General features: G+C 60.0%; 9 protein-coding genes across 9 annotated transcripts; all 9 read right to left on the reverse strand.

Annotated features, from left to right (window-relative positions):
• Positions 1-1,208: 1,208 nt before the first annotated feature.
• Positions 1,209-2,642, reverse strand: LSCM1_00715 (uncharacterized protein; the record flags this gene model as incomplete). The annotated part of the gene is made up of 1 exon (XM_067318357.1): positions 1,209-2,642. The coding sequence occupies one exon, from the start codon at positions 2,640-2,642 to the stop codon at positions 1,209-1,211; it is 1,434 nt and encodes a 477-aa protein (XP_067174462.1).
• Positions 2,643-3,484: 842 nt separating this feature from the next.
• On the reverse strand, positions 3,485-3,712 carry LSCM1_00716 (uncharacterized protein; the record flags this gene model as incomplete). Its single annotated transcript, XM_067318358.1, has 1 exon — positions 3,485-3,712. The coding sequence occupies one exon, from the start codon at positions 3,710-3,712 to the stop codon at positions 3,485-3,487; it is 228 nt and encodes a 75-aa protein (XP_067174463.1).
• A 753-nt stretch (positions 3,713-4,465) lies between these two features.
• On the reverse strand, positions 4,466-5,518 carry LSCM1_00717 (uncharacterized protein; the record flags this gene model as incomplete). The annotated part of the gene is made up of 1 exon (XM_067318359.1): positions 4,466-5,518. The coding sequence occupies one exon, from the start codon at positions 5,516-5,518 to the stop codon at positions 4,466-4,468; it is 1,053 nt and encodes a 350-aa protein (XP_067174464.1).
• Positions 5,519-7,998: 2,480 nt separating this feature from the next.
• Positions 7,999-8,937, reverse strand: LSCM1_00718 (uncharacterized protein; the record flags this gene model as incomplete). Its single annotated transcript, XM_067318360.1, has 1 exon — positions 7,999-8,937. One exon carries the CDS (start codon positions 8,935-8,937, stop codon positions 7,999-8,001), a length of 939 nt encoding a protein of 312 aa, XP_067174465.1.
• Positions 8,938-10,171: 1,234 nt separating this feature from the next.
• On the reverse strand, positions 10,172-14,251 carry LSCM1_00719 (uncharacterized protein; the record flags this gene model as incomplete). Its single annotated transcript, XM_067318361.1, has 1 exon — positions 10,172-14,251. The coding sequence occupies one exon, from the start codon at positions 14,249-14,251 to the stop codon at positions 10,172-10,174; it is 4,080 nt and encodes a 1,359-aa protein (XP_067174466.1).
• A 707-nt stretch (positions 14,252-14,958) lies between these two features.
• LSCM1_00720 (uncharacterized protein) lies at positions 14,959-15,780 on the reverse strand (the record flags this gene model as incomplete). Its single annotated transcript, XM_067318362.1, has 1 exon — positions 14,959-15,780. The coding sequence occupies one exon, from the start codon at positions 15,778-15,780 to the stop codon at positions 14,959-14,961; it is 822 nt and encodes a 273-aa protein (XP_067174467.1).
• A 2,260-nt stretch (positions 15,781-18,040) lies between these two features.
• LSCM1_00721 (uncharacterized protein) lies at positions 18,041-20,131 on the reverse strand (the record flags this gene model as incomplete). Its single annotated transcript, XM_067318363.1, has 1 exon — positions 18,041-20,131. One exon carries the CDS (start codon positions 20,129-20,131, stop codon positions 18,041-18,043), a length of 2,091 nt encoding a protein of 696 aa, XP_067174468.1.
• A 1,226-nt stretch (positions 20,132-21,357) lies between these two features.
• LSCM1_00722 (uncharacterized protein) lies at positions 21,358-22,134 on the reverse strand (the record flags this gene model as incomplete). The annotated part of the gene is made up of 1 exon (XM_067318364.1): positions 21,358-22,134. The coding sequence occupies one exon, from the start codon at positions 22,132-22,134 to the stop codon at positions 21,358-21,360; it is 777 nt and encodes a 258-aa protein (XP_067174469.1).
• A 1,666-nt stretch (positions 22,135-23,800) lies between these two features.
• LSCM1_00723 (uncharacterized protein) lies at positions 23,801-26,026 on the reverse strand (the record flags this gene model as incomplete). Its single annotated transcript, XM_067318365.1, has 1 exon — positions 23,801-26,026. One exon carries the CDS (start codon positions 26,024-26,026, stop codon positions 23,801-23,803), a length of 2,226 nt encoding a protein of 741 aa, XP_067174470.1.
• Between the last annotated feature and the right edge of the window lie 617 nt (positions 26,027-26,643).

The raw sequence follows: 26,643 nt of genomic DNA on the forward strand, positions 1-26,643 counted from the left end.
AAACAGCGAGCAAGGCGTCAGCGCACACTGAACAAAAAAAATGACACGCCCGCACAGCTGTTGTCTCTCTTCCTCACGTGAGTGCACGACCACCGCCAGCAGCGTACCGTTTCACCTACCGTAGCTGCCGCCGCAGCAAGCACGAATACAGGGGTGATACGCACAACCGCAAAACCCCGTCGGACCCGCCACGAGCCTCACGCGCACGAGCACGCACAGCGAAAAGAAGAGAAGGAAACACACACACACACACACAAAGGGAGGGGAGGGGAGGGTGATGCAGAAAGAAAAGAGAAAACGCCAATATGCATATATATATATATGTATGCATATGTAGATCTAAAGCAACGCCCCTCTCGTACACTCGAGGAGACCCACCGATGAGCTGCACGTATCTCGCGTGAAGCCAGCGCCGAAATTTTCGGCCGTTGGTGGTGCTGAGCGCACTGGAAGATGCGCAATAGGCTTCAGAAAAAAACGCGGTGGAGACGCTTGTGGAAATAAGACACCTACACCTGTCGCGCGCGCAACTAGTCTGTGGTGATGCAGCGCACGAATGGTGGGGAAGGCAAATGTGGGCCGCGGTGGAAGTTCACGATACGCGATGTGGGAAGTGCGAGCAGATGCACGCCACTTTATGTGCGTGCTTGGTCGCAAGCCGCGTTGCAGTCGGCGTGTTTGAGTTTCATTGGCATGCACGCAATAAAAGATGCCCATGAAGTCCAAGAGAGAGAGGCGGGGGGGGCACAAAGTCACAGAAGAAAATGCACGGCAGTCGCGCACGGTCTTTCATCACGGGCAACGCCACGCGTGTCAGTAGTTGTGACGCGTGCACGGAAGGTGTCTCCCGCACCCTTTACATGGAGGCACCTTTCTGCCACAGAGGCATCTGGGTAAGTAACGGGAAAGGGAGCGGTTCCTGGAGCGTGCTGCGCAGGGTGGTATGCCGCCATTTCATCTTTCACACCAAAAGAGCGTCACTTTTAGGGGGTGGCGGGAGGGGAGGGTGCGGCGACCAGTCCGCGTGAGAAGTCAGCGGTCCCCTCCTCGGGTGGATGTGGAAGAAAGGGAATCGCCCCACAGTTCGGGTGCAGAAGCTCAGTGATGAGACGCGGCGCATGCGTGGAACTGAAGCGCCCGCGAAGGCACGCCAGTGTGCTAAAACGGGCACAGACCCGAGAAAGGCCGCAAGCCCCCCCCACGCGTCATCAAGCAGGTATGAGATCGAACATGTTCAGCGAGAGTTCGCGCGCCAGTTCCTGGGCAGTGCTCACCGGGATCCAGCAATGGTACGAGCGGTGCCGCTGCGAGACAACCGGGGTGAGCAAGCCCCAAGCGACAAAGCCCTGAACGTATTGCAGCGCCACATCTGACGTGGTGAACTCGAGCGGATCGATGTGCGGAGTGCACATTCGCAGCATGGCGTCGTAGAGAAAGGCAAGCCGGCGCAATGTTAGGACATGGGCGGAGGCGGAGAGAACAGCAGCCTTGTGCGATTGACCTTTCGCCTCATGCGTCGGCGCCCTGCGCTCCGCACTCCCCATGCGACCAAAAACCTGATGCTGCTTGCGCTTCGGCACTGCCCCGCCGTAGAAAGCAGCGAAGGCGAGGAGAACCGCCGAGTAGCCCAGCCGCTTGAGAGCCATCACGAGTGGGCTCTGCGCGGCCGCCGCCCCGCCATCGCCCGTGCCAGATGCAGTCATCGCCGACGAAGTGCCGCCACCACCATCGCTCCGGTACTGACCCCAGGCTGCAGCGAAGTGGCGTGCATTCAGCCTCTTGATTGTGTTCGTGGTGGCAGCTACAGATGCCGCCGCTTCTCCGGTCTCCGCCGACGCAGCTGATGTGGCTGCTGCCACCTCCAGCAGTAACGGGGGGAGAACCTGATACACGCGCTGAACGAGCAGACGGACATCGCGGCTGACGACACTAGAGCACATTGGCTGGTGAGTGGCGTAGTAGGCGAACGCATCCAGCGCGACATGATTTACGTCATCGGCACTCAGCGTGATCGTTGAGGCGGTGTTTAACGCGCGCTCCCCTTCTTCTTCCACCGGCTCGGGGCTTGTGAAGAGTCCATGCTGCTCCTCGAACTGACGCCGCAGCCACTGCACGATCTTCTGCGGCTCCGGGCGGGCGATGAAGTGGTATCGAAAGCAGTTCGACAGGCGCAGCGGCAGCTCCGATATCAACCACAAAATAACCGTACAGCTCTGCTGGGCAGGCGAGAGCAAATAGTACGAGAGCCACAAATTTATCTCCTCCGCGCTGTACTCCAAGGTGTCCGCGTCGTCCACGACAAGATGCAACTCAGCCTGCTTCGGATGCGTCTCCGCCCACTCGATGAGCGATGCGCCAAATTCCAGCGGCGTGCACTCGTAGCTCAGGCGACGTCGCCGCGCGTTGGGAAGAATACGATACGTAAGGTGTTGCAGCAGCCCATGCGACGCGCTGCGCGCACTCACGTACTCCACACAGAGGGCCGCCGCGTCGCCGTCGCCACTGCGCAGGGCCCGGCGCTCACGCGCCACCAGGTACTCAAGCACTACTGTAGTCTTGCCACTGCTAGGCGGGCCGACAACGCAGACGTAGCCGGAGCCAAAGATCACCGTCGCGTCCAGCTCGTCACGAAGATCCCCCATAGCGGATCCTGCATCTTCCACGGCGCCCTCAACAAAGTAAAAGCGTGTGTGTGTGTGTGTGTGTCACACTCTCTATGCTCGAGTCGCGCTCCTGAGGGTCTGCATTCGAGACCGTGTTGGTTTGAGGGCCGTAGGGACTCCAAGACGCGTGAGCAGCAACGCTTCCTGATATCGGTCCCCTTTTGGTCGCTGGGGTAACCGCAACCGCAAGGCGAAGAAGCTCTCGATGCGTTTGGCCGCAAGTGTGTGGACGCCCACCTCTTTCTGGAGCCAAGCGAGAGCCCCGGCGTGAGGAGAAAGAGGGAGAAGAGATCGATAAGAGAACAGAAGAGGAGCGGTGCCACGGCGATTTTGGCCATTACGCGAGTGCCAGCGCAAAGAGGTATGAGACTGAAGTATGCACTGAGCCGCTGGTGTCCAAGTCCCGGTTTGCAGCGTCACCAAGTACGTCGATAGGTGTGCGCGCTTCCATTTCGTTCCGCGCCGTCGCCCTCCCCCCCAGCACACACACACACCGTTTTAGGGGCGCGATGGCCGAGATGATGACGAATTCTCTCTAACTTCTCATCATACCCACACAGGACGCTTCGTGCTGTTGTTGTTGAATCGTTTGCCGTACCCACTCGAAAAGTCGATGAGGAAGAGCGCATGTGCGAGAAGCAACAGCATCACAACGAATCCACCCCACCCATCCCCTTCAACGTAACCGGGACTCATGGACATCCCAGCAAGGACGCTCAGCAGTACAGGCGAACGCACGCACCGTTCGAGGCTTCGTTTTGCTTTTCACCAAGTAGCTCTTGTCTCATGTCAGTCCGTGACGCCTCCTCGAAGCGGAGACGCTAAGGCATGTCCTTGTACGCCTGTGTGTAGTTCCACCTGTTTGTCTTGAAGTGTCGTCGCTTGCTGAAGCGATTGCGAGCGTCACAGGCGGCCTGGTGCGAAGGGTGGAAGCGTTTATCGCGCATGAAACGGTGACGGTACTTGTGACCGCAGAACCAGTGAGCCACACAGTTCACGTTGGTCGGCTGGAAGAGCGCCATGCTTGGCAGCGTGGGGCGAAAGAGCATCCTGATAGCTCTGAGAAATGCCAACGACAAAAAAATTAAGGACAACGATGAGGCAACTCTCCCACCCTTTCAAAGATTGCGTATCTCATGCAATTCGATTGCGCAGGGGATTGATTCGAGCCTCTCTCTGTCTCTGCCTGGTGTGTGTGTGTGTGTGCGTGTGTCTGTGTCTGTGTGCCACCACGTGCGCGATGCACGCGCACACCAAAGACGAGGTCAGACAAGAGGGGCCCGCAGCGAGAGAAAGAAAAAGGGGAGGAAGAGGAGGCAGCGGTGCAGATGGGAGATGAGCGCAGGGGCTGAGATGAGGGGAAAGCAGCAGAGCACGCATCGTCCGTAGTCTGTGCTGGTGCGACACAACAGGGGGAAAGGGGGGAGGAGGGAGGAAAGCCTCAGCGAATGACAGTGAGTGAGGTACACTCAATGACACGAAAGGAAGACGCCGACGCGTCTCTGTCTGAGAAGAGTCGTCTGTGAAGCAGTCACAGCGACTTCGTCCCAGCCCGCCCCCAAGCACCAAAAAAAGCTTTTTGTTTGGTGCAGGCATGGGACGCTTCCCGGCGCAGCACGCTTTCTATGGAGATCGTATAGCCCGACAACGCCCGCGCTTGGCTGACAATTAAGAGGCGAGCGCGCGCACGGTCTTGCACCCGCTCCGTTTCGGTATTTTCTGGAATGGTCTCTATGCATCCGAGGGTACGGGGCTCGTGTTCACTATGTGCCCAGTTGAATGCACGAGGGGGTTGGAGTGCGCTACTGCTGCTTGATGAGCTTCATGACACCAGCCACAAAAGCCTCGAGGTGCAGAATCGGCTTCGTTCCCAGCTTCATATTGTGGTCGTACTTAGCGGCGAGTTCAATCAGAGGGCGCTGAAGGGCTGGCGTCACCGCCGTCAGTAAGCTATCAACCAGTGTCTTTAAAATGGTCTCGCCGGAGATGCACTGGGCGAGAAGATCGTAAAACTTGAGCCGGATCTCGTGCAGCCTCTTTGGCGTCTGCTCCGCCACGATGTCGTGCGAGATTTCGTCCAGAAACAACTTCCAGTCCGCCTGCGGTATTGCTTCGCCGTTGCCGCTCCAATCCACCCTCATCATAGCAGACGCCTCCAGCATCAGTAACCCGCGGCGCAGATTGCCCTCGGAACGCAGCGCTAGCGACTGCAAGAACGCCGCCGAGGGAAGTGAGCGACCCTCACCCTCGCAAACGTGTTGGACGGCCAGCTTAAGATTCTCTTTCGAGTGCGCAGCGACGCGGATCCCGAGGCAGCGGGACCGCAGAGGCGGAATCAGGCGTGAGGTCGAGTTGCAGATGAGAAAGAGCCGGCACGTGCTCATGTACTTCTCCATTGTCCGTCGAAGCGCGTGTTGGGCACTGCGGCTCATCTTATCCACGTCGTTCAGCATCACCACCTTGTATGGCACCCTCTTCGGGTTGGCGGTGGTATGCAAAGGTACAGTCTGCGCTATCTCGCGGATCATCTGCATCACGATCGAGCGATCGTAGTTTCCGGCGTCGGACGGGTTCATGTCGATGTGATGAGGTGAGCTGAGGGTGGCGATGTCCACGACCTTGCTATCCGATACCTGCACACTCTTGTGCTCCAGGCGCACCGAGTAGATGCTGGGGCCGTAGATCTCGTGTAACATTGCCATGGCGCGAGTCTTTTTGCCGCTGCCAGACGGGCCGTAGAACAAAAGGTGCGGAAGGTCCTGCGCCTTCGAAAGGCGAGTCAGCACCTCCTTCAGTTCCGGGTACAGCTCCACATCCTTTAGTGTCTTTGGTCGATATCGGTCCACCCACAACATGGCTGATACAGCACACACCAAGCCGACAACTACGGCAAACGTGTGAGGCTATCGATGTTTACGAGAGCAAGCAACAGAGGTTCGCAGAAAAGCGGCGCACCTTTCTCTCTGGGAGTGTAAGCGCGCTCCAAGAACTTCTGTTTGAATTGTCTGCTCGCTTTATCTTCTATTCGTGAGCAGTTGCAGCAGCCTCGGGTGAAGGATGCGGTATGCATACACTGCACCTAAAGTCAAGTTCACCGTGGCCCTCGCGCACCGCCAGTGTATCAGAGAAGCAGAGAAGTAGGGTCAAGAGGTTCAACTTGTTTATATCTGAGTGCATCCGCACCCCTATGCGAGTTGCCCGAGCAACCACAAGCGCACAAGTACACAATCTAGTGAGCGCCGCGTCCCCCCTGCGCTTCCTTTCGGCGCCACTTGCCTTATCTTACGCGGCGTACCATACATACAATTCGCCTCAGATGCGTTGCCAACGCACAGGCACCAACACTAAGCCCTCCATTGCCGCTAATCACTTCGCTTTTGTGAAAATCACTGAATACCAATCAAAATTGCAGTGAAAAAAGCGCGCCATGGGTCCCATCACGTCGTGAGAGACGCGATGGAGGAGGAGGAAGTGAAATGGAAACAGCAGACATGCCCGACAGAGATACTCCGAGACGTAGAAACGCGACGCTTACACACACACACACGGCTGCCCACACAAACAAGCGTTCCTTCCGCACACGTGTACATTCGTTGCCATGCCGCATCGGTCTGTGCCCGCGCATCCCTCCCCCCGCTCGCGTCACACAGGCCTGCCTCGCGTAGCTACCACGCAGCGCCAGACACGCGCCACCCACAGCTGCGCACGCCGCCTCGTCGCTGCTCCCGCTACGCCAGCCCACAGCGCGCTGCCATCTCCCTCGAGGGGGTAAGGGAGCGGGGGAGGGGGTAGGGAGGGGTCGCTCAGGCTCCCCCGCACACCACTCGCCAGTGTGAGGGCCGGGCGGCACGCGTCCGAGTCGCGCTGGCGCTTTGCCCATCGCACCGGCGTGCTCGCCGTTGCGGGTCGCTCGAGCGCCACACCACCCACGGCCCCACCCGCCAACATCAGTAGCGATGCGTCGCGGTCATCCCCCCTCCCCATGCGACGCCGGCGCCTGACCCGCTGTCGCCCCACCACAGGTGCTTCCACCGGAGTAAAAGAAGAAGGGTGGGGGCGGGGTCGAGCGGCTGGCTGGTTTTCTCGCACCCAGCGTTTGAGGGAGGGTGGGGGGGACAGGGCCGTGCGATGCCACGCGCCATGAGGCATTTCCGCGGGTCCCGGCGAGCGACAAAGGTGTACATGCATCGGAAATGATGGAGGGCGTCGCCAGTGAGAGACGAACGCTCGGACCTGTGTCTGTCCCTTTGCACGCGCGTGCCAGTCCCTTTTCGTTAGCCTCCTCAGTACACTGCGTCAGCGCCAATACGTCAAGAGGGACTGCACGCATGCAGCCACCACTCACCCCCAGCCCTGCCGCAAGAGGGGCGAGCCGCCTGCCAGTGAGCCGGGCCGTGCGCCTAGCGCGCTCTCCTGCTCCTGCTGCGCACGCGTGCCGCGCAGTCCGCCGCCACACAGGCCTGGGTGCACTGCACGCCTCGATACAGGCGGACGCCGTCGCTTCAGGCCGCGGCACCCGGCGAGGGGGCAGTGGGGGGTGACTCTCCACGCTGGAGCCGGGAGGTCTCGCTGGCGCCACTCGCGGTGCTCCCGTCGGCCGCCCAGCATTCGTCTTCTTGCGGTGTGCAACGGTTGCAGCGAATGGGGCGCCTGGGAGCGTCACCCACGACCAATGTGGATGCCGTTCGCGTTGGCTTCTCTGCCACGGCCGATGCCGAGGGTTCCCAACGGCGCCTCCCTCCCTTCCCCTTCCCTGTGCGGCGATCCCCAGTGGCCCGAAAGAGGAGCCAAAATCGGAGGCGCAGGTGGCGTGGACTGATAGCAGCACGGCGTCTGCCTCAACGCGCCGTACAATGTGAATCAGATAGACGGAAGGACGGGAAACGAGACGAGACGAAGACACGGATGGCGCTGTGCACACAGATGCGCGCACTGAGGCACGCGCTGGGAGGATAGGGGAGGGTAAAGGTAACTCGACAGAAACGCGCGCCGAAAATGACAACGACCAAGGACCTCGTCAGGAGGCACGTTTGCAGTTTTTTTTTTGAGGACGGTGTCGGAGTGGGTACGTCAGCGTGGATGCAGTTACAAGAGTCCAGGGTAAGGAGAGGGAAAGCAGCCGTTGATTTGCGTAGCAAGCGCTCGGTCGAGCATGCCTCCTCCGACTGAAGTAGCGTTGCTTTGCCCCATCCTCGGGTACCCCTGTACGCTACCCCTTTCGTCACGATACGTTGCCTCGCGGCCATCAAGGCCCCGACCGCCACTTCCCTCTCCTCATCCGCTGTTCTCTCTGCCGCGGCGCCTAGACGGAGACGCACACCTTCACCACGTCCGTCTAGCAGCCTCGACGAATCATGAAGGTTGTCGTCAGCTCGATGCCCAGCCACAGCGAGGCGTTCGATGGGAGGGTGCGTAAAAGGCATGCTGTGTAGCCCACGTAGAAGGCGCGTACCCCACCAGTCGCGTATGTGCTGCGAACGATGTCCAAAATGGATAACTTCGCCGCGGAGGCCTGCATGCGGGATTTCACCAAGTCGCACGGGTAGTTACTCGTCCAGAAAGAAATGCCGGCTGCCATGCCGCTGAAGACCGGCACCATCACCTCTCGTCCCGTCGGCGTGGAGGCGAGTGGCGTGTCGAGCAGTGCGGTGCGAGCGGTCTGGTATCCGATAAAGTAAAAGGGCAGCCCAATCAGCCGAGACATCAACGTCGGGGTGTAGCCGGAGAGGATGCCCCGGTAGCCCTCCAGCCGGATGATGCGGAGCAGGCACGAAATCGGTCCAGTCACCGTCGACCTCTCCGTACCGCCCTTGCCTATTATTTGCAACTGAACGGTCACCTTCTCCACGGGCGCCACCGTCAGCACATAAACAGGGGCGGTCAGCTGCGCCGCTACAGCGGTGCGCCACAGCGGCTGCGGCCCGCTGGGGTCGTCCTGCAGAGCCGCCATCCAGTCGTTCATACGCTGGTTGAGACTGAAGAGCACAGCGTTTTGCAGGCCACAGAAGAAGAGCTGCGGCGTGACGCCGCGATAAAAGCCGCGGATGCCCTCCTTCCTCCACGTGTGCCGCGCGCAGGAAGCGATAGACGGGTAGATGCCGTTTTGGACGCGTGACTTGATCGTATCGAAGGGGTGACTGGAGACTGCCTGCATCAGCCCACCCACGATGCCACCGACCAAGCGACGGTGGGTGCGCAGGTCGTCTTCAGAAAGACGGCCCTGAGACAGCGGGGTCGCAGCTGCGACCGCGGATGGAGCAAACGCGGTCGTCATCACGAGATGGCACGCGCAATCACACTGGCACAAAAATATGTTGATCAACAGGGATGCGAAGAGCACCCGATACCCGTGGGGAAGCGTCACACACGCACGAGCACCAGCAGCGACGTAGCGCGCTGCGAAGGAATGTGAGAGGAGCAGATAAAAAGATGTGGTCTGCCGCAACGTGAGGCAGGGCGGAAAGTTGGTGCGGAGGTTAGTGGTGCAGGAATGTATGCGACCGACGGAGCAGCCGGGGCGTCGGGTACGCAATCACGATTCACGTGAACGCGGCGGCACCAAGAGGAAGTGGAGGGAGAAGGGAGAGAGTTTTGGAAAAGGAAAGGGTGCCGCGGCCGGCAAGCTTCGACTGAATTGGGTGTGATGGGCAGCCGCCCACGACGGCTCTGCTGCACCACTCAAGGCTGCATCGCACGCCGGCCACTCCTGTGCTAAGGGAGAAGTAGCGACAGCACTAGCATGGAAGAGGCGGTTCCCGTACCTCTCATTGCCATTTCATTCACTGACAGCGCATATGTTAATCCCTCACAGTGTCGAGTTCATTCGGCGCCTGCTGGGGTCTCTCTTTCCGTCTTGAACATCGACATCGAAACAGAAGTGCCTGAACGCATGCACGACAACGCACGGCCCCCTCATGATGCGCCACGGCCGTCCGGCCAGTTGGGAAGAATGCTGTACATGAAAGGGGGAAGAAACGAAAGGAAGGCAACACGCAGCCAGCGCTACGCTTGGCGGCTGGTATGAAGGAAAGGGAACGGCCGGCAAGTGGTGGTACGTGCGTGTGCAAAGGTGGAGTGGAGAGTGGCCACTGCGGAGCCGATGACTGGCAGTGGGTCGACAGAGCGAGAGAGAGAGACATCTGAAGCGAAACCACATCGAAAAAGCTGGAGCAAGCGGCTCTCGGGGAGGAGGGAAGAGCGACGGAAAAGAGCAGCGCAGCCTCTGCGTGCCTGGCTCCGCCAGTTGGCCAAGGCAAAGAGGAAAGAGGGAGGGGCACAGGCGAAGACATACACGATATGTGCTCTGAGGGCAACACACAGCAAACAGGTTTCGCCCCCCACCCCACCCCAACCCCCCCACACGCACACATCTGGAGCCCCTCCCCTCACTTTACTGGACGCTGCAGCGCGTCGCCCACAACGGCACTAATAGCAGCAGCGATAGGAAAGAAAGAATAAGGTGATGGTTAAGTGCGCACGCACACGCACCAACCCGGACGACGACTCGCTTACTTGCGCTTGATGAATTGCCGTCTGCGGAAAAGGTCTGCTTGGTTCAACATTTTTCGACCCATGGGCGAGGCGCAGACATCCTCGAAGGAGCGCGTCGCTGCGCTGCCGAAGAGAAGTCGCAGGTGCATCTTGCTGCACGGATCTGGCTGGGCCATCACGCGCGCATTTGTAGCCTTGAGGTGGAACAAGGTGTCCATTTCATCAAAGGAGACACGGCCCTCTGCATCAGGGGCGGAGAGGATGAGGAAGGCCTTTTGAGCGCCGCGGATCGGCTGCGGGTCCGCGCACAAGAAGCCGAGTAGCACGTGCGGTTGAAGGATATGGCTGGCGGGGTCGTAGAACGTGCGCCATAAAATGCGCGTGTGCGCCTCCCCCAGCGCATCGTCGAGGTAGCGGTGAAAGAAGAAGGAGCTACCGAAGAACTGTTGCTCGGTAAGCCCGCCAGCCCCGAGGCTAGCGCGCATATCCCGCAAGTCCTGTAGTGAAATCTCACGAATCCCTCTCGGCGAGGGAGCCGTCGCCGGCGTCGCTGCCGCAATGGCTGGCGTCACCCAGAAGAGTAGGTGCACCACCACATCACGCCAGTCGACGAACCCAGTGTGCTGCGGATCGAAGGCATTGAAGACCTCTTCGCGGGTCTTGACGGCCATTTTCTCCGCCTCCAGGCCGACGGCCGCAGCCTCGGCGTAGTCGGCCTCCTCCAACAGAAGCAGAAAGTCGAAGCGGCTCAGCTGGTAATCTGGTGCAATGCAGCGAAACTGCCCGACGAGCTCGAGCAGCCGCTTCACTGTCAGTCCGGCGTGCAGCGTGAGCTGCGGACTCGTCAGCTGCGCAAAGAGCGGCACATCTGTGAGGAAGCTGCGGCGCTCCTCTCTTGTAGGACCGATCTTCGTCGGCGTAGCCGGTGTGAGGTCTACGGCGTTGGCAGCGCTACCGGCGCTGTGTGATGTACGCCGTAGCTTCTCTGGTAGCACAGAAAAGGTTGTGCAGCCCAGGTGCATGGGAGGGCTCTTCTTCTCCGCCTCCACACACTCACGTAAAACATACACAGCTGTGTTGGCTGCGGCCGCTTCCCGTTCCATTGCGTCTGAAATGCCCGCCTCCATTCGTGCGCGCATCTTCTTTGCGTGCGCCTCTGCCTCCTTCAGCAGCATCCGCCCACAGGCGTGAATCGCCGCCACTCGTGAGGTGGCGGCGGCCCTTTCCGCCTCCATCAGCCCGCAGAACTTGGCCATAGCCAAGATAGAGGGGAGTGCAGCAGAGCTGTTGCTTGTTGTGCTGTTGCTGCCACCAACCCCACCGACAGCGCGCTTTGGTGCCTTTCCCTGCGCATCTACGGCAGCCTTCAGCTTATCCGTGATGGAGGCAAAGACGTTGAGCACCCCCTGCACGAGCTCCGCGAGCTGGTCCTCTGCGATCCTCTCGCTCTGATCCTCCACCACCTTGTGTCCCTTCTTTGACGTCCCCACTCGCTTCTCCTTGGCTGATTTTCCGCTCGTTGAAGGCAGCGGCGAGGCATCCGTGAAGGCCGTAGAGGATGGTGTCGGCCGGTCAGGGGTGCCCATCGACCCAGGCGGCATGTCCACCTCAACGTCATCGAGCCGCAATGGCTCTCCAATGAGGGCGCCAAGGTAGAACGAGAACACTTGCATTACAAAAAAGTATCGGTCCATCTCGGCCTGCAGCAGGCGGTTGAGCTCCTGACACACAAGTATCTGCCAGCCTCCCATGAAGTTTGCTGTGCTGGTCAGCGTATCAAGCAGGCCCTTCGCCTCTCTGTCGCGCAAGGTGATGCACCGGTGCAGCGCCCCGTCCAGCGCATCCAGGGAGAGGTGCAGCTCGGCCTTGCCGGCAGGTTGCGCCCGCGCAGACGCTGGCAAGGAGTCGAAGCACTGCTGGAAGCGATGCAAGATGGTTTGCTTGTCGTCCGGTCGCTTCCAGTAGGACGCCATTTGTAACTCTACACTGGAGTAGTAGCGGAGAAAGAGCTGCACGAGCTGCGTCATGCTGCGCCAGGCACCAGCGTAGTCGCCCTCGTAGAGCTCCGTAAAATTTGCCAGCGCCTGTAAGATGAGGCTTGCTGCTGCTGCGCTCAGTGTGGTTGCCAACGAGCCAGACGCCCTCACCTCGCTGGCCTGGAGGGCTGCTGGGATGGGGGCGCCTTTCTCGGTATACAGCTCGACAAGCCGCAGGCGCTCCGCCTCACGGGCAGCCTTCTGCGACTGCCACACCGCCTCCAGCTCTCTCAGCCGAGCAGAGGATTCGTCACGCTCGTGGAGAAGCTTCTGGCTGATTCGAAAGTTGAAAATGATCTGATCCACTGTCTCCAGCGCCGCCTGTTGCACCTCGTCGACAGGTCTGTCGCCCGCCAGCTCGTAGACGCGGGCGAAGGTGAGCCCATCGGACTGTTTGGCGAGCCACCGGCGTGTGGCACTCCACCCCTCCATGTGATGAAATACAGCTTCATGCAGCTCTACCGATGACGCATCGGGGCGACCCAGCGGCACCATATACGGCAGACGCTCACGAGGAGGCGGATTGTAGGTGAGGTGGTACCTCTCGCCGGTCTCGCAGTCGGTGCGCAGTCCTGCAAAGCGCCGAAACACCTCCTCTGGGGTACAGCTGATGTGTAACACGCCGGAGAGCACCGTAGGGAGCACAGCCAACTCTCGCTCTGCCTGCGCCACAAAGAAGCGCTCCACCTCCTGGGCGGGCCGCGTGTCCTCCACCTCCGGCAGCTCCGCAGGCGGAAGAGCGGCGAGATCCACCTTCTTGAGGGGTCGCGCCTTGGGCTCTTGCTTCGTGGGCGTCTCGTACTCCGAAGAAAGATGGTCGGGTAGACGCAGAAGGGGAGGCAGATCTTCTGTGGCCGCCCCCATGTCTGACGCGACGCTGTCCCTGGCCACCGCTTTCGTAGACAGGCCCCATCGCTGCGCGACCTTGCGGTGCGGATGCTGCGGTTGGCAGCTGAGTCGCTGCGCCATTGCCTTGTACGCGTCAACGGAGCGGGCGACGCCTTCGAGCAGCACAGCGTCATACGGCAGCGCCTCGTGTGCGTTCCGCAGCTCCGTCAGCTGCAGGCACAGCAACTCTGTCATGAGCTGCGCGTCTACGGCGCCACCGTTCAAGAGCGTCTTTTCCACACAATGACCGAGCGCGGCCCAGTCACCGGCACCCTCCTTCCCTTGTTCCATCACATCCGCACAGGCGGCGGTGCGCATGGCACGCTGCACCAGCATTTCGTCTGAGATGCACAGGAGACGGTACTTGGATTTCAAAAAGCTTGCCAAGAGACTCTTGCCACCGTACTTGGGCCCGTCGACTACGAAGATGGGGACGGAGCACAGCCGAAGCACCTGCGCCAGCGGTGGCGTGGCTCGGTGCTGCGTGTAGCAGAATTCCAGCAGAGCCATAAACGCCGGACTAGAGTGGATATATGGACTGCCGTGGAAAATGCATTGAAACGCCTCCCGCGTGGCTGCGGCGGCGATGTCGTCGGCCGAAGTCTGTTGCCACAGCGTCGCGTCTACTGAAAACGCTGCAAGGAGTGGCGCACTTGCGCAATGAAGGCGGTCCGACTCTAATCCGCTCAAGCACTGCACAGCGCGCTCCGTCATCTCTTCTAATGCTGCACGCACCGCTCCGTTGCGGTCAGAGAGCAGCTGAGCTGCGTATCGCGCGTTTAATTCCTCCCACCGCACCTGGTCGCTCTCCTCCACGCTGCGCTGTGCCTGCATCTCTCGCTGATGAGTGCGCTCCAGAAAAGCATCGTGGCGTAGCACTTTGTGTTCGTTGGCAAATTCTATATCGAGCTGACGGTCAATGGCGCGTTCGCACACCTCCGACCAGCACGCTGCAGTGCTTTGCAGCGCTGCCATCAAACTTGCCTCCGCCGCAGAGCGGCGGGCGATGTGAAAGCGGACGTCGCTCATAAAGCAGCCGTGAGCTTGCGTGATGCGTGCCTGTAAGAGATCATCTTGGCACTCGTTGCGCAGCCTGCGACGGCGGCTACGGCTGGCGAGATCCTCCTTGCGTGCCCGAGCAATAGAGGCACGGTAGTTGTCCTCGACGTTCATAGGACTCGTGCGTCCGTCCGATCGTGGGAGCGCGTATGCGGATGGAGGTGAAACTTCGAAATTGGACTGAGAACGAGATGCGCGCGCACGGGCACAAACACGCGATGCTTCTTTTTTTCCTCTTGCTCAAGTGCACGGTGAATGGCCGGGGGGGCAGAAGAGGGACGAGTGCGCGAAGGAGAGCGAAGTGGGGGGGGGCACGGGCCATGAAGCAGGAAGCATGCGTCAACAACTGAGCCGCACGCCGGCAGCTGTTTGCTTTGATGACTGCATTGGCACCGCCCGCCGAGCGCTGCGTTGTAGACACGCGTTTCGTTCTTGCGTTCATGCGCATACGTGTGCCCTGCGGAGCCAGCGAAGCAATGATGGCGCTTTCATGAATTGTTACCGCTCCCTCTTTGTTGGCCGCCTCCGGGCACCACCAGTCGAAAACGCACGTCATTCCTCGGTCCGCACAAGCACAAGCGGCGACACAAAAGACACACGCATATATAGAAACGCATTGCGCACGCGTGCATACGAGCCGCCTCGCGGCTCATCACCTCTGCGCACTCTCTCGAGTGCCCTACACGCGCCTCTCACGGATGCGGCGGGGGACGGCAGGAACGACAGCAAGAAGAAGCAACGGGAGCAGCCCGCTCTCGGGGCGCCTAAAAGGTGCGCCATTCCAGCGACAAGCAGCAGCAGCGCATGCGTTGGTCGCGCGCTCAGAGATTGCGGCTCCACGGCCGCGCACCCTTTGGGGCGGGCTTCGTAACGTTGATGCGCCGCATCGCTTGATTGTACTCGCTGTATGTTTTGAAGAAGTTCAAAACGGGATGGCGCACCTGCCGCCACTGCAGACGACCCTGCCCCCAGAGCCGCAAGTCCACCGTCAGACGCTTGCAGGACGGGTGGAACAGGTACGCGAAGAGTACTGGCGTAACATAGCGGCAGGTGTCCGAAATAAAGGCCCAGGCCCAATTCTCACCGGTGAAGATAGCCTCCGCCTTCATGATCTTCTGCTCCACTACATAGTAGGCGGTACCCTTGTGCTGTGGATCATCGACGAACTGGTTACGTGTGGTCCCCGCCACCTCCAGAGCGTGCTGTATCTCCTCCACGTCATCGACTTGCGACTCCAGAATACGCTTCTGCCGCGCGTCGTACACCCGCCTCTGCACGCCGTACACAACGCGATCTGAGTAGCGCTGCCGCTTGTAGTACTTGGGGAATACCATCGTCCGTGAGCAGCGGTAAAATCCATAAAGATGAACCAGCGCGATGGGGTAGCATGCGTAGGGGATAAGCATGGAGTACAGGAAGGCACGGATCGGTGGTATCACCATGCCGAAGTCGATATGGCCAAGGCGATCGCGCGTGCGGCTGCGCGTGTGCAGCGGCTCCTCCCAGAGGTCGGTCAGAAGCAGGCCATGAAGCGTGCAGCAAGTATCCGCAGAACCCTGCGACTTCACCGGTGGGCTACCCCTCCGCTCAGGGAAGTGCGCAGCCAGCGACGACGAGGGAGAAGTTGAGGACCCAGCCACCATGATCGCGGAGCCTCTCCGCCCCTTAGGAGGTTGGCGTCTGTGTATGCCGTGTGAGCTTCACAGACGAGACAAAGACGACCAGAATCGAAGTGAGCGGTTAGAAGAAGAGACATACAATCGCGTGGCAGGTCTGCCCCCACCCCTGCCCCTTTTCCATTCCCCTGCTCAACGCAAGCGCTGCTGAGACCCGGGAAAGGGCCACCTTGTCATCGCGCACTGGCGGCAGAAAGGTGCGGTGAGGGCAGACCGAGCACTTGTCCTAGCGCCCATGGCCATCACAGGGGTCTCTCTCCCCTAGCGCGCCCAGACCCTTGATACAGGACACCGGGCGCTCCTTCCGCTGATCTGTCTCAGCTATATCCTTTCTGCACTGCGCCCCTGTCTCCCCCGTGAACGCTACATTTCCCCTTGGTTCGCTCGGGTGGACCTGTACACAGAGACATACAGTCACATCTGCCGGCCTCCACCAGCAGCATGCTACGCCTGCCCGCATCCTTCTCGCCACGGAGGGAGAAAAGCACCACCGAAATACCCGGTCGCACACTCCTGCAGTCACCCAAACAGATAGACTGCTCGCCTCTCCACCTGCGGCCCCTCTTCCCCCGCTTCACTTCACACAGGCCTGCCTCGCGTAGCTGCCACGCAGCGCCAGACACGCGCCACCCACAGCTGCGCACGCCGCCTCGTCGCTGCTCCCGCTACGCCAGCCCACAGCGCGCTGCCATCTCCCTCGAGGGGGTAAGGGAGCGGGGGAGGGGGTAGGGAGGGGTCGCTCAGGCTCCCCCGCACACCACTCGCCAGTGTGAGGGCCGGGCGGCACGCGTCCGAGTCGCGCTGGCGCTTTGCCCATCGCACCGGCGTGCTCGCCGTTGCGGGTCGCTCGAGCGCCACACCACCCACGGCCCCACCCGCCAACATCAGTAGCGATGCGTCGCGGTCATCCCCCCTCCCCATGCGACGCCGGCGCCTGACCCGCTGTCGCCCCACCACAGGTGCTTCCACCGGAGTAAAAGAAGAAGGGTGGGGGCGGGGTCGAGCGGCTGGCTGGTTGCCTCGCACACACACATGGCAAAGCTCCCTGAGATGTTCACCGGCAATGAGAGCGAGGCAGATTATGCACCACAACTCACGAGCACCGTCAGGCGATATGAACCATCTAAGCGGGTATCGCCACCAGAGTTGTGCACATCAAGAAAGGGCAGGAGGACCCCCGTGTGCGCGGCAAGAGCTGCATGACAAATCGCAACACGCTGATGGCCTGCCGGCGGATGGTATACCATTAAAGCGTGAAAAAAGTGGTGGGCACGGCATCCGAGGCAGTGGGAGCGCAAGGGCCGGCCGAAGTACGGTTGAATCAGCACAAGCAAAGAAAGCAAATAGCACTGGCAAAGACAACACAAAAAGAAAAGACATGCGAGAAGACGCCGATCTGGTTAGAGCGAAAGCTCCGACTGACTAGAAAGCTTCTCTGGATAGCTATTACCGTGAAGGTTGTGCTGCGCCTCCCTTCTCCTCTGGAGCCATGGGCACAGCAGCCACGTCGGTGCAGGGCACCCTCAACATCAGCTGCGCAGCCGAGGGGGAATCCTCGGCAGCCTGCCGACTGCTGCTGTTGGCGGGCAGGTCTGGGCTGGCGCTGCGCTTTAGATGCGTACAGCCGACATCACGCCGCTCGAACCAGGTCCCTCTGCCTCGCACCAAATGCCCCACAGATATGCTACCCGGCACGTCCCCGACCCCTACAGCACACCCTGCGAGGCACGAACGCAGGCGCTGCGTGCAAGCGCGCTGCCGGCCACGACTGGCAAGGGGCGCCACGCCCTCGCAGGGCGCCCAGAGGGCCGGCGCAGTCCGAGCGACAGACGGAAAGGGCTGCAAACAGCGCGTGCCCCCCCTTTCCAATGCCGAGGCGCGTGCAGGCGAAACATGCGCCACGGATGACGGGAGCACCGCGAGTGGCGCCAGCGAGACCTCCCGGCTCCAGCGTGGAGAGTCACCCCCCACTGCCCCCTCGCCGGGTGCCGCGGCCTGAAGCGACGGCGTCCGCCTGTATCGAGGCGTGCAGTGCACCCAGGCCTGTGTGGCGGCGGACTGCGCGGCACGCGTGCGCAGCAGGAGCAGGAGAGCGCGCTAGGCGCACGGCCCGGCTCACTGGCAGGCGGCTCGCCCCTCTTGCGGCAGGGCTGGGGGTGAGCGGTGGCTGCATGCGTGCAGTTCCTCTTGAGGCAGTTGTGTTGGTGCAAATTAGTGAAAGAGGTGCTCAGTCCTGCCACGTCGCACCAATGCTCTTCGCCATGAAGGTGTACATATCGGACGTCTCCTCAATAGTCTTGCTTGTCGGCTTGCCAGCACCGTGGCCTGCAGACACTTCTACCCGCGCCAGGAAGGGGCCACCCTTATCAGGGTTTGCGTGCTGAAGCGTGGCAACGTACTTGAGCGAATGCAGCGGCACTACGCGATCATCGTGGTCGCCGGTGACAACGAGAATGGCCGGGTACTTGATGCCTGCCTGCACGTTGTGAATGGGGCTGTAGCTGCGCAGCACCTCAAAGTCCTTTTTCTCGTCTGGGTTGCCGTAGTCAGAAATCCACGCGTGGCCGATGGTGAACTTGTGAAACTTAAACATGTCGAGGACGCCTACTTGGCACACAACGCACGAGAACTCCTGAGGTGCCTGATGGGCACAGGCGGCGACGAGGAGGCCGCCGTTGGAGCCGCCCATGATGGCCGTGGTGGCAGGGGAGCCGATGTTGTGGCGGTGAAGGTATTTCGCGGCCTCGATGAAATCGGTGAAACAGTTTTGCTTCTTTGTGAGGCGCCCGTCATCGTGCCATGACTGGCCGTACTCGCCGCCGCCACGAATGTTAGGGATGGCGAGCACACCGCCGAGGTGCTGGAGAAAGACGATGCGCGAGGGGCTAAAGCTGGGCGTCAGCGAAATCCCAAAGCCGCCGTAGCCGTACAGCATCACCGGTGAGCCAGAGGACAGATGGCCTTTCTTATGCACAATGAACATGGGTATTCTTGTGCCGTCCGCGGACTCGTAAAATCGCTGCTCGGTGACGAAGTTTTCCACGTCGAGGCCGTCCACTATGTCGTCCTTGTACACAGTCAGCGAGCCCTGCGGGTCGTCGATGTCCATTACGAAGGAACGGCCAGGGAGCATAAAGGAGGAGACCTTGAAGGAGACAAAGTTCTTCTTGTAGTCCGCAAAGAGGGAAACGACAGTGCCGACCGGCAAGTTCACCTTCGTCATCGCCGCCCCGTGTAGCTTTTGGTAGTACATGACGTCCTTGACGTCCTCGAGGTAGACAAGGAGCAGTGTGTCCTTCACAAGTGCAGCAATGTTCAGCACCGATATCTTCTCCGGAACAACATCCTTTACCTCAGCCGTGTCAAAGTTCATCGAGATAATTTTTTTGCGGGGTGCTTCCTTGGTGCTTGTCATGTAAAACACCTCGCCCTCGTTGCCCAGGTAGGTGAACTCGCCAACGAACGTGTTCACCACCTTGTTGAAGGTCATCGGCGTCTTCAGCTCTTCGAAGGAGGTTGGCAGCTTCGCAATCCAAACGAGGTTATACGGCTCACTCCCCTTCATGATGCGAACGAAAAGGTACTGCTGATCGTCTGTGACCTCCGACGACAAAATCCACTGGGGGTGCTCAGGCAACTGCAGGATGACCACATCCTCCGACTGCGCAGTGCCGATCTTGTGGAAGCATATGTACTGATTCTGCGCCGAGTCCGTCTCGGCGCCTTTGTCGACGTCCTCGCTCAGCTCGGGGTAGCGCTGGTAAAAGAAGCCCACATTATACCACCATGAAATGCCAGAGAACTTCGCCCAGTTAAGCTTGTCCGAAAGCTGTTCCCCCGTCTTTGCGTTGAGCACCTGAATATACTGCCAGTCGCTGCCCTTGTCGCTAAGGCTGTAGGCAAACATCTCGTCGTTCTCGCTCCACGCTTGAGCCTTGAGAGCGGTGGTGCCGTCAGCGCTCAGCGTGTTCGGATTGAGAAAGATGGACGGCTTGTCGTCATTGAGGGACGCTGCCTCCATGATGACGCTCTGGTTCTGCAGGCCCGTGTTGTATTGGTAGTAGTATTTGCCGCCGTGCAGGCTAGGGTTGCTTGTACGCGCGTAGTTGAGCATCGCCGTCACTCGGTCCACGATCTTGGCTCGCAGCTCGGAAGAAGACTTCATGTACGCCCCGAACACCTCGTTTTGCTGCCGCACGAACTCCTTCGTTTCGAGACTGAATGGGTCCTCGAGGTAATCGTACGGCTCCGAGATGGTGTGGCCGTGCATCTGGTAGGACGAAGCCGCACGGCGGGCTGCGGGATAAAGGGCCTTCATGTTGGAGCTCTTCCTTGTGTGAAGAGGGTGCTGAGAGTAGACGGAGAAAGGAGGGCAGAAGCGCAGTCGATGAGATGCGCGTGGTGGCGATCAAGAGAGAAATTTTAAAGAAACGCAGAAGAGAGCACTACAGCATAAAAATGGCTGAGGAGCAGAGCCCCCGCAGTGATGGGCGACTCCGCACCCGCCCGTGCGTTGGTCGTGCCGGCCGCACACCGCCGACGTTGGAAAGCGAGGAGGAGGATGGAGAAAGAGTACGGTAGAGAGGTGCAGCGAGAGCGTGAGGATGAGGCGGGGTAAGCAGTGATGCCATACGCAAAAGCGCGCCTCTTGAAAAGGTCCCGTTGGGAAACCCGAACAGCGGCAGGACGGCGAAAATCTTCCTCAGCGCGCCCTTGCCCAGGCGCGATAGGGCGCCATATCACTCCCGACGTGGATAGGAACGGAGTCTGAGTCCGCTTTCTGCACGGACGCGTACCGATGCCTAGTGTCGCATTGAACACGGCGCACACGCTGTCGGCGAAGCCACTGCACGACGGCGAGGAAGTGTGGAGAGAGAGAGAGATGCAAGACGGGAAGGAGAACGAAAAGGTGTCCGTTGCCAACTCACCCGCGGCACCGCCGTGTCTCACGGTGACTTCGTTCCGCGACAAATTGGAAGACATGCTTTACTACGAAAGAGATGTGCCTACTAGAGATAGAGAACAGAAACAAGAGTGCACGCTCAAGAGCTCTCCCTTCCCCACCTGAGAGAGAGAGACACACGATACGCTTCTTAGACGGCGGCGAGGAGGCACACACGTCGAGGCGTGTTGGGAAAATTGGAAGAAGAGGGAAAGAATGAGGGTGAAAGTCGCGATGCCTCCAACAGCCGAGACACAATTCGTTTCCAGGCCCGTTTCCTCCAATGTCTGCTACCACACTCCCCTTCTCGCACCCTCAGCCTCGCCTCGTCCATGTCTCGTGCCGTGGCCGCCAATGCCAGCATGGGCGGAGAGCAGCACATGTGCCACAATGCGTAGAAGAGTGAAAGGAATAGCTGTGGCGGTGGCAAGTAAGTGAACCGTGTGCGCGAGGGAACAGGCTGTGCGCCATAATATTTCTGCGGGAACGGCTTCGCGCTCGCCCTGCCGGCATGGGCGCGCCGTCGAACACGTCGAGAGCACGCCACTGCGGCAGAGGAAGAGTCGAGACAAGAAACCGAACAGTAGAAAGGCGCGCTGCACTTACACGCCGTTCTTGAGCTCTTCAGCGTCGTAGAGGGACAGGCCGTCGAGGTACTTGCGCAGCACCTCTGCCTCGATGTTGTCTTCCCAAGTCGTGTTGGGCAGACGCGGAGGCGGGATGTTGGTGTAGTCGGCCTCGCCCGACGCCTGCGTCTCCTTCAGGCGGCCGAGGGCTTCGTTGACATACCTTCCCTGCACATCCACCGCAAAACCCTCCACGATGGAGCGGTCCACTATCACCTTCGGCACCAGTGTGTACCCAGCGAGCTCCTTCATCTCCTGGACGACTTGCTCCGCAACCCTCTTCGCCCTATCCACCAGGGCGCGGTCCTGTTCCTTATCAGGGCCCACATAGATCTTAGCTGTCACCCGCTTCATCTTTGCGTTGACGTAGGTTTGGTACACCTCCGCCACATCGGGGAGCAGGTCTAGCATACCGTTGCTCTGCATCCACTCCAGCGTGAAGGTCGTCGGGGCGGACAGCGACTTGAACTCCTTCACTTCGCTCACCACTATGGTGCGCTCCCAGAAGACAGGTAGCTTCGGAACGGCGGCAGTGATGGTCTGGAAGTCCTTCAGAATGGCGTCGAAGCTGCTCTTTGGCTCCGCCGCCTTGTAAAGGAACTTGGCAAACGTGACAGCGTCGCTGGGGACGATATGGACAGGGAACTCGGCGCGCTCAAAGTCGCTAGCGTAGAGCTTCTTCAGCTCCTCAGATGGGGTGTAGAAGCGGGCCGCCGCGAAAGACGGCACGCACACGCAGAGCCGACGAAACATATTCTTCAATCGCCCGGGACGGGAAGCCGTAGAAAGGGAGAGAAGTGAGAGACTAACGCTGTTGCGGGGGACGTGGTCACGATACCAACTTGGGGCTCCGCTGCTTGCTCTGATACCGGGCCATAACGTACGATGCGTTTCACAAGGCCGGAGCACACAACGAGACATACCCGAGAGAGAAGCGGTGCCGTTTTTGAGAAGGCGATAGAGCGACGATGGTGTCCAACGATGCACAGAATCGAAGATAGAGACGAGGAGCTTGACAAAGTTGACACGCCAGCGGAAGTTTGCAGCTTCGCCTCTGGGAAGAAAAGACATACGGAGCCTGCACTGCGTCCATTACACCGCGCTCAACAGCATCCTGTAGATGCACCGGCGCTTCAATCACAGAGGGTGTTTTGGCGTTGACCGCGCTTCTCTCCCCTCTCGATCGTGCAACAATTTCGAGAGGAGGTGCCTCTTACCCGTCCCCACCGCCGACCGCAGCCACCCTTGTCCTCGTCTCCTTTGGTTCAGAGAGCAAAACTGCATCACCTACGGCACCTTCATCAGCACGGCATGAGACACTGCAGCGAAAAGAGACGAGTGGCAGTGGAGTCGCCAGTCAGCACACTGGTTGCACACGGCCGCCCCTACACCCATTGGTCCCAACATGCTCATGCTGTATTGGTCGATATTCGTTCATCCCTCCCCCCGCTCGCGTCACACAGGCCCGCCTCGCGTAGCTGCCACGCAGCGCCAGACACGCGCCACCCACAGCTGCGCACGCCGCCTCGTCGCTGCTCCCGCTACGCCAGCCCACAGCGCGCTGCCATCTCCCTCGAGGGGGTAAGGGAGCGGGGGAGGGGGTAGGGAGGGGTCGCTCAGGCTCCCCCGCACACCACTCGCCAGTGTGAGGGCCGGGCGGCACGCGTCCGAGTCGCGCTGGCGCTTTGCCCATCGCACCGGCGTGCTCGCCGTTGCGGGTCGCTCGAGCGCCACACCACCCACGGCCCCACCCGCCAACATCAGTAGCGATGCGTCGCGGTCATCCCCCCTCCCTATGCGACGCCGGCGCCTGACCCGCTGTCGCCCCACCACAGGTGCTTCCACCGGAGTAAAAGAAGAAGGGTGGGGGCGGGGTCGAGCGGCTGGCTGGTTTTCTCGCACCCAGCGTTTGAGGGAGGGTGGGGGGGACAGGGCCGTGCGATGCCACGCGCCATGAGGCGTGTCTGCGCATCATGAGAAGGCGCACCAAAGCCCTGAGAGAGCAAACAGGGGAAGGAGGAAGAAACGGCGCAACGAAACGGAAAGAACGTTTTTACCCCCATCCGCCCACTCTGCGCGAAAGGAAATAATAAAGGAAAACGTGCGCGACGCAACAATGGCCACAGCTGGCGCACCGCCGCCGCCCTACAGAAAGCGAAAAAGGGGAGGCGACCGATGCGGCAGAGTCAAAAGGGCAGGGGGCGAGAAGCGACCTGGGCGCAACGTGGGATAAGGCGGGCGAGAGCAAACGAGAAACAGGAAGAAAAAAGAGAAGGAAAGAGAGAAGAACGTCCGCACGCATACCGTTCGGGAGCAGGCAGCAGCACTCGCATATCAGATGCTCACTCTACTGCCTCCGCCTTGTCTTGTCCACATAGCATATTTCTTCCCTCTCCGTTTCTTCTCGCGCTCTTCCCGCTCATGAGAAGAGGTCATCCAACTGCGTGCCCATGGTGGAGGACTGCGGTGCGGCCGACGTGGAGGCTGGTGCAGCGTAGAGTCCACCTTCGGCACCGCCCTCAAGGGCCCTCGCTGCCTGAGGCAATGACGGCGCCTGTGATCCGGGCGTGGCTTGAAAGAGCGCCGAGGATGCCGCGACTGGAGGAGCTGGCGCGCTGAACAAATCACTCAGAAGATCTGCATGCTGAGCGCCGTTGCTGCTTCTCGCCATCTGCTGCCGTTCTTCTGCCCCGTTGCCTGCTAACCCGAGCGCATCGCTTTCTATTCGTCCAGCAAAAAGCCCTGGTGCGCCTTCCTGGGCGATCACCTTCGGTGTCGGCGGCATGTCCGCCGCTTCGTCATTATCCGTGTCCTCCTCGTCCAGCTCCACGTCTGCCAGTCCGTAAGGAGGAAGGAACGACTGGTACGGTCGAGCGAACACGATGGCGGCGGTGTTAAGGGACTTCTTCAGGTCCGCCATGGTCATGGCATCGCTGAAGGTCCGGTCAACGTTCACCGGCACCACCTGTCCATGCACCACCTTCCTCATCTGCTCTACAGTCATGCCCTTGGACAGCAAACGCCAGTAAGCAAAGGCCCGGTCACGCACATCAGCGTCGTCGCTGTGCGTCGTCACGATCTCTAGCACGCGATTCAGCTGCAGCTCCATCGCCTGCGGGTCGCGCAGGAACATCTTCACTGCCGCACAGAGGATCGAGAGCTGTACGCGCTGCTCGTGCTCCATGATAGTGTTAATAAAGCGCTGAATGATGTCCTTGCCGCTCTCGATAAAGTCGCAGTATTCGCCGAGCATCCAAAGTAGCGACACTTTTGCCTCCTCCTCTACAACCTCGTCAGCGCCGTAGTCGGCCACCAACGTGTCCAACATGAGTAGCTCGGGGTACTTGCGCACAATATCCTTCGCTGCCGTTACCACGTCAGGCAGCAGCTCTGGCCGCTGATCGACCAGCTGCATGAGAAGGTTTGCACAGTCGGGTGCCATGGAATCCACCTTGATGGCGAGCGAGGCGATGGCGCGCACCACCTCGACCACAAACACCATGTCAACCCCCGAGGCGTACTCAGCAAACTCCTTGACGATCTCCGGCGCTGCAGAAGGTGTGGCGAGCTTCAACAAGAGGCGCAGCTTCTCCAGCTTGACGAACGGCGGGTCGCTGTAGCGCACATAGAACGCGTCGAGGTTCGTCCGCAGCAAATTTGGAAAGATGACCAGCAATGCGTGGATGTTCTTGCATACAATGTACTGTGTTTCCGGGTCGCGCTTCGCTAGCGTGAGGAGGGCGGTATTGACGCGCACCGTGCAGCGCTCAATCAACTCCGGCGAGCACCGACTCGCGAGGTTGGCTACTACCTTGATCGCCCCCATCACAACCGCCGGGTTCTGATGGCTCATCCGGGGTAAGACCCGCGTCAGCAGAGTCTCCGCGCTCTCCTTGTCGCTAGGCCGCTGGGCAGCGAGCAAGTCGAGGATGAACTGCTGTCCCCACTCATTGCACTCTGGCAGGTGGTAGACAAGTCGATTCACCCATTCGTTATTACTTTCGATCTTCTCGCTGCCGTAGTCGTTCACCTCGCACACGACTGCCGCAGCATTGGATGCCACCATTGGGTTGTTGTCATTCAGCAGTTCGACGAGCTCCTTCTTGAAATCCTGTTGGTAAAAGAGATTCATGTCATCGTGGAACAGCTTGCCCAGGCCCATGGCGGCAGTCTTGCGAACGTACGGATCCGAATCTGCCACGGCGCGGCGCAGAGGCTCCAGCGTATACTCCAGCACCGAGGGCACCCGGATGCACATCATCGTCCGCACAGCAAGCGCCCGCACAACCGGAGAGCTATTCGTGGTATCTTGCAAGAACGTGTTTACAGCCAACAAGGCCTTCTCCGGCTGCAGCCGCGCCGTGCTAAGCACATATAAGTACACCAGCTTCTTCAGCTCCAGGTCAGTCGATGGAGCAAGCTTCACGACATCGACGAATAGGTAGCTCACGTCGCGCCCCATCGTCATGTTGGCGATGATGCGCTTCACCGCGGCCTTTTTTCGATGGTTGTCGGTACCGTTGAGATCATTGTGCAACTCTGCGACTTCACCGCGGCGCGTCTGCGCAAAGTACTTTGATCCCGTCTTAGTCTCCTCCAGCTTACGCTGAATCCTCTCTCGCGCCTTTCGAAGAAGGTTCTCCATCGCTTCTGCTACTATGGCTGGGGCGACGAGGGACGCATACACGACGCGCTCGATAGCGCCGTCAATCAGCCTTGAACTGAAGGCACTTGAAGAGACCAACGAAGTGTCCTTCTCTTCAGGCGCCTCCTCGAGCTCCACGGCGATTGCAGTCCTCCTCGTTGCCTTCAGCTGTAGCAACACGGCCTTGCGTGCGGAAGTGACGGGAGCAGAAAAGTAGCCTGGCGGGTGACAGGAGGGGGGAGGTAGACGGAAAAAATGCGTATCAGTGGGTTGGTGCGTGTATGTGAAGGGAGGTGGTGGCGGTGTCAGCAGTAGTGCACGTACAACGGCAATTCGGCGCTGTGCCGGCTCGTTGCGTCTCCTTCTCTTGTACCCTCAATGGCATATCGATGATGTCCATGAGGTAACATGGGCGAAAGGGCGGTAGGACATAGCGCAGGGCGGACGAGTGAAAACAGATGAAGCCTAACCCACGCCGAAGAGGTGAGGGCGAACTAAGAGGGAGGACTGATGCGCAGCTTAGCTGAGACAACGCCTTCGGCATAGCCATGGGCAGTATTCTATGACGCTCACTCGGCTGACTCCGAGAATTTCACAATTCAGTGCGCCTGCTCAGC

The sequence above is a fragment of the Leishmania martiniquensis genome, chromosome 36, assembly GCF_017916325.1.
Source record: "Leishmania martiniquensis isolate LSCM1 chromosome 36, whole genome shotgun sequence".
NCBI classification, from domain to species: domain Eukaryota; phylum Euglenozoa; class Kinetoplastea; order Trypanosomatida; family Trypanosomatidae; genus Leishmania; species Leishmania martiniquensis.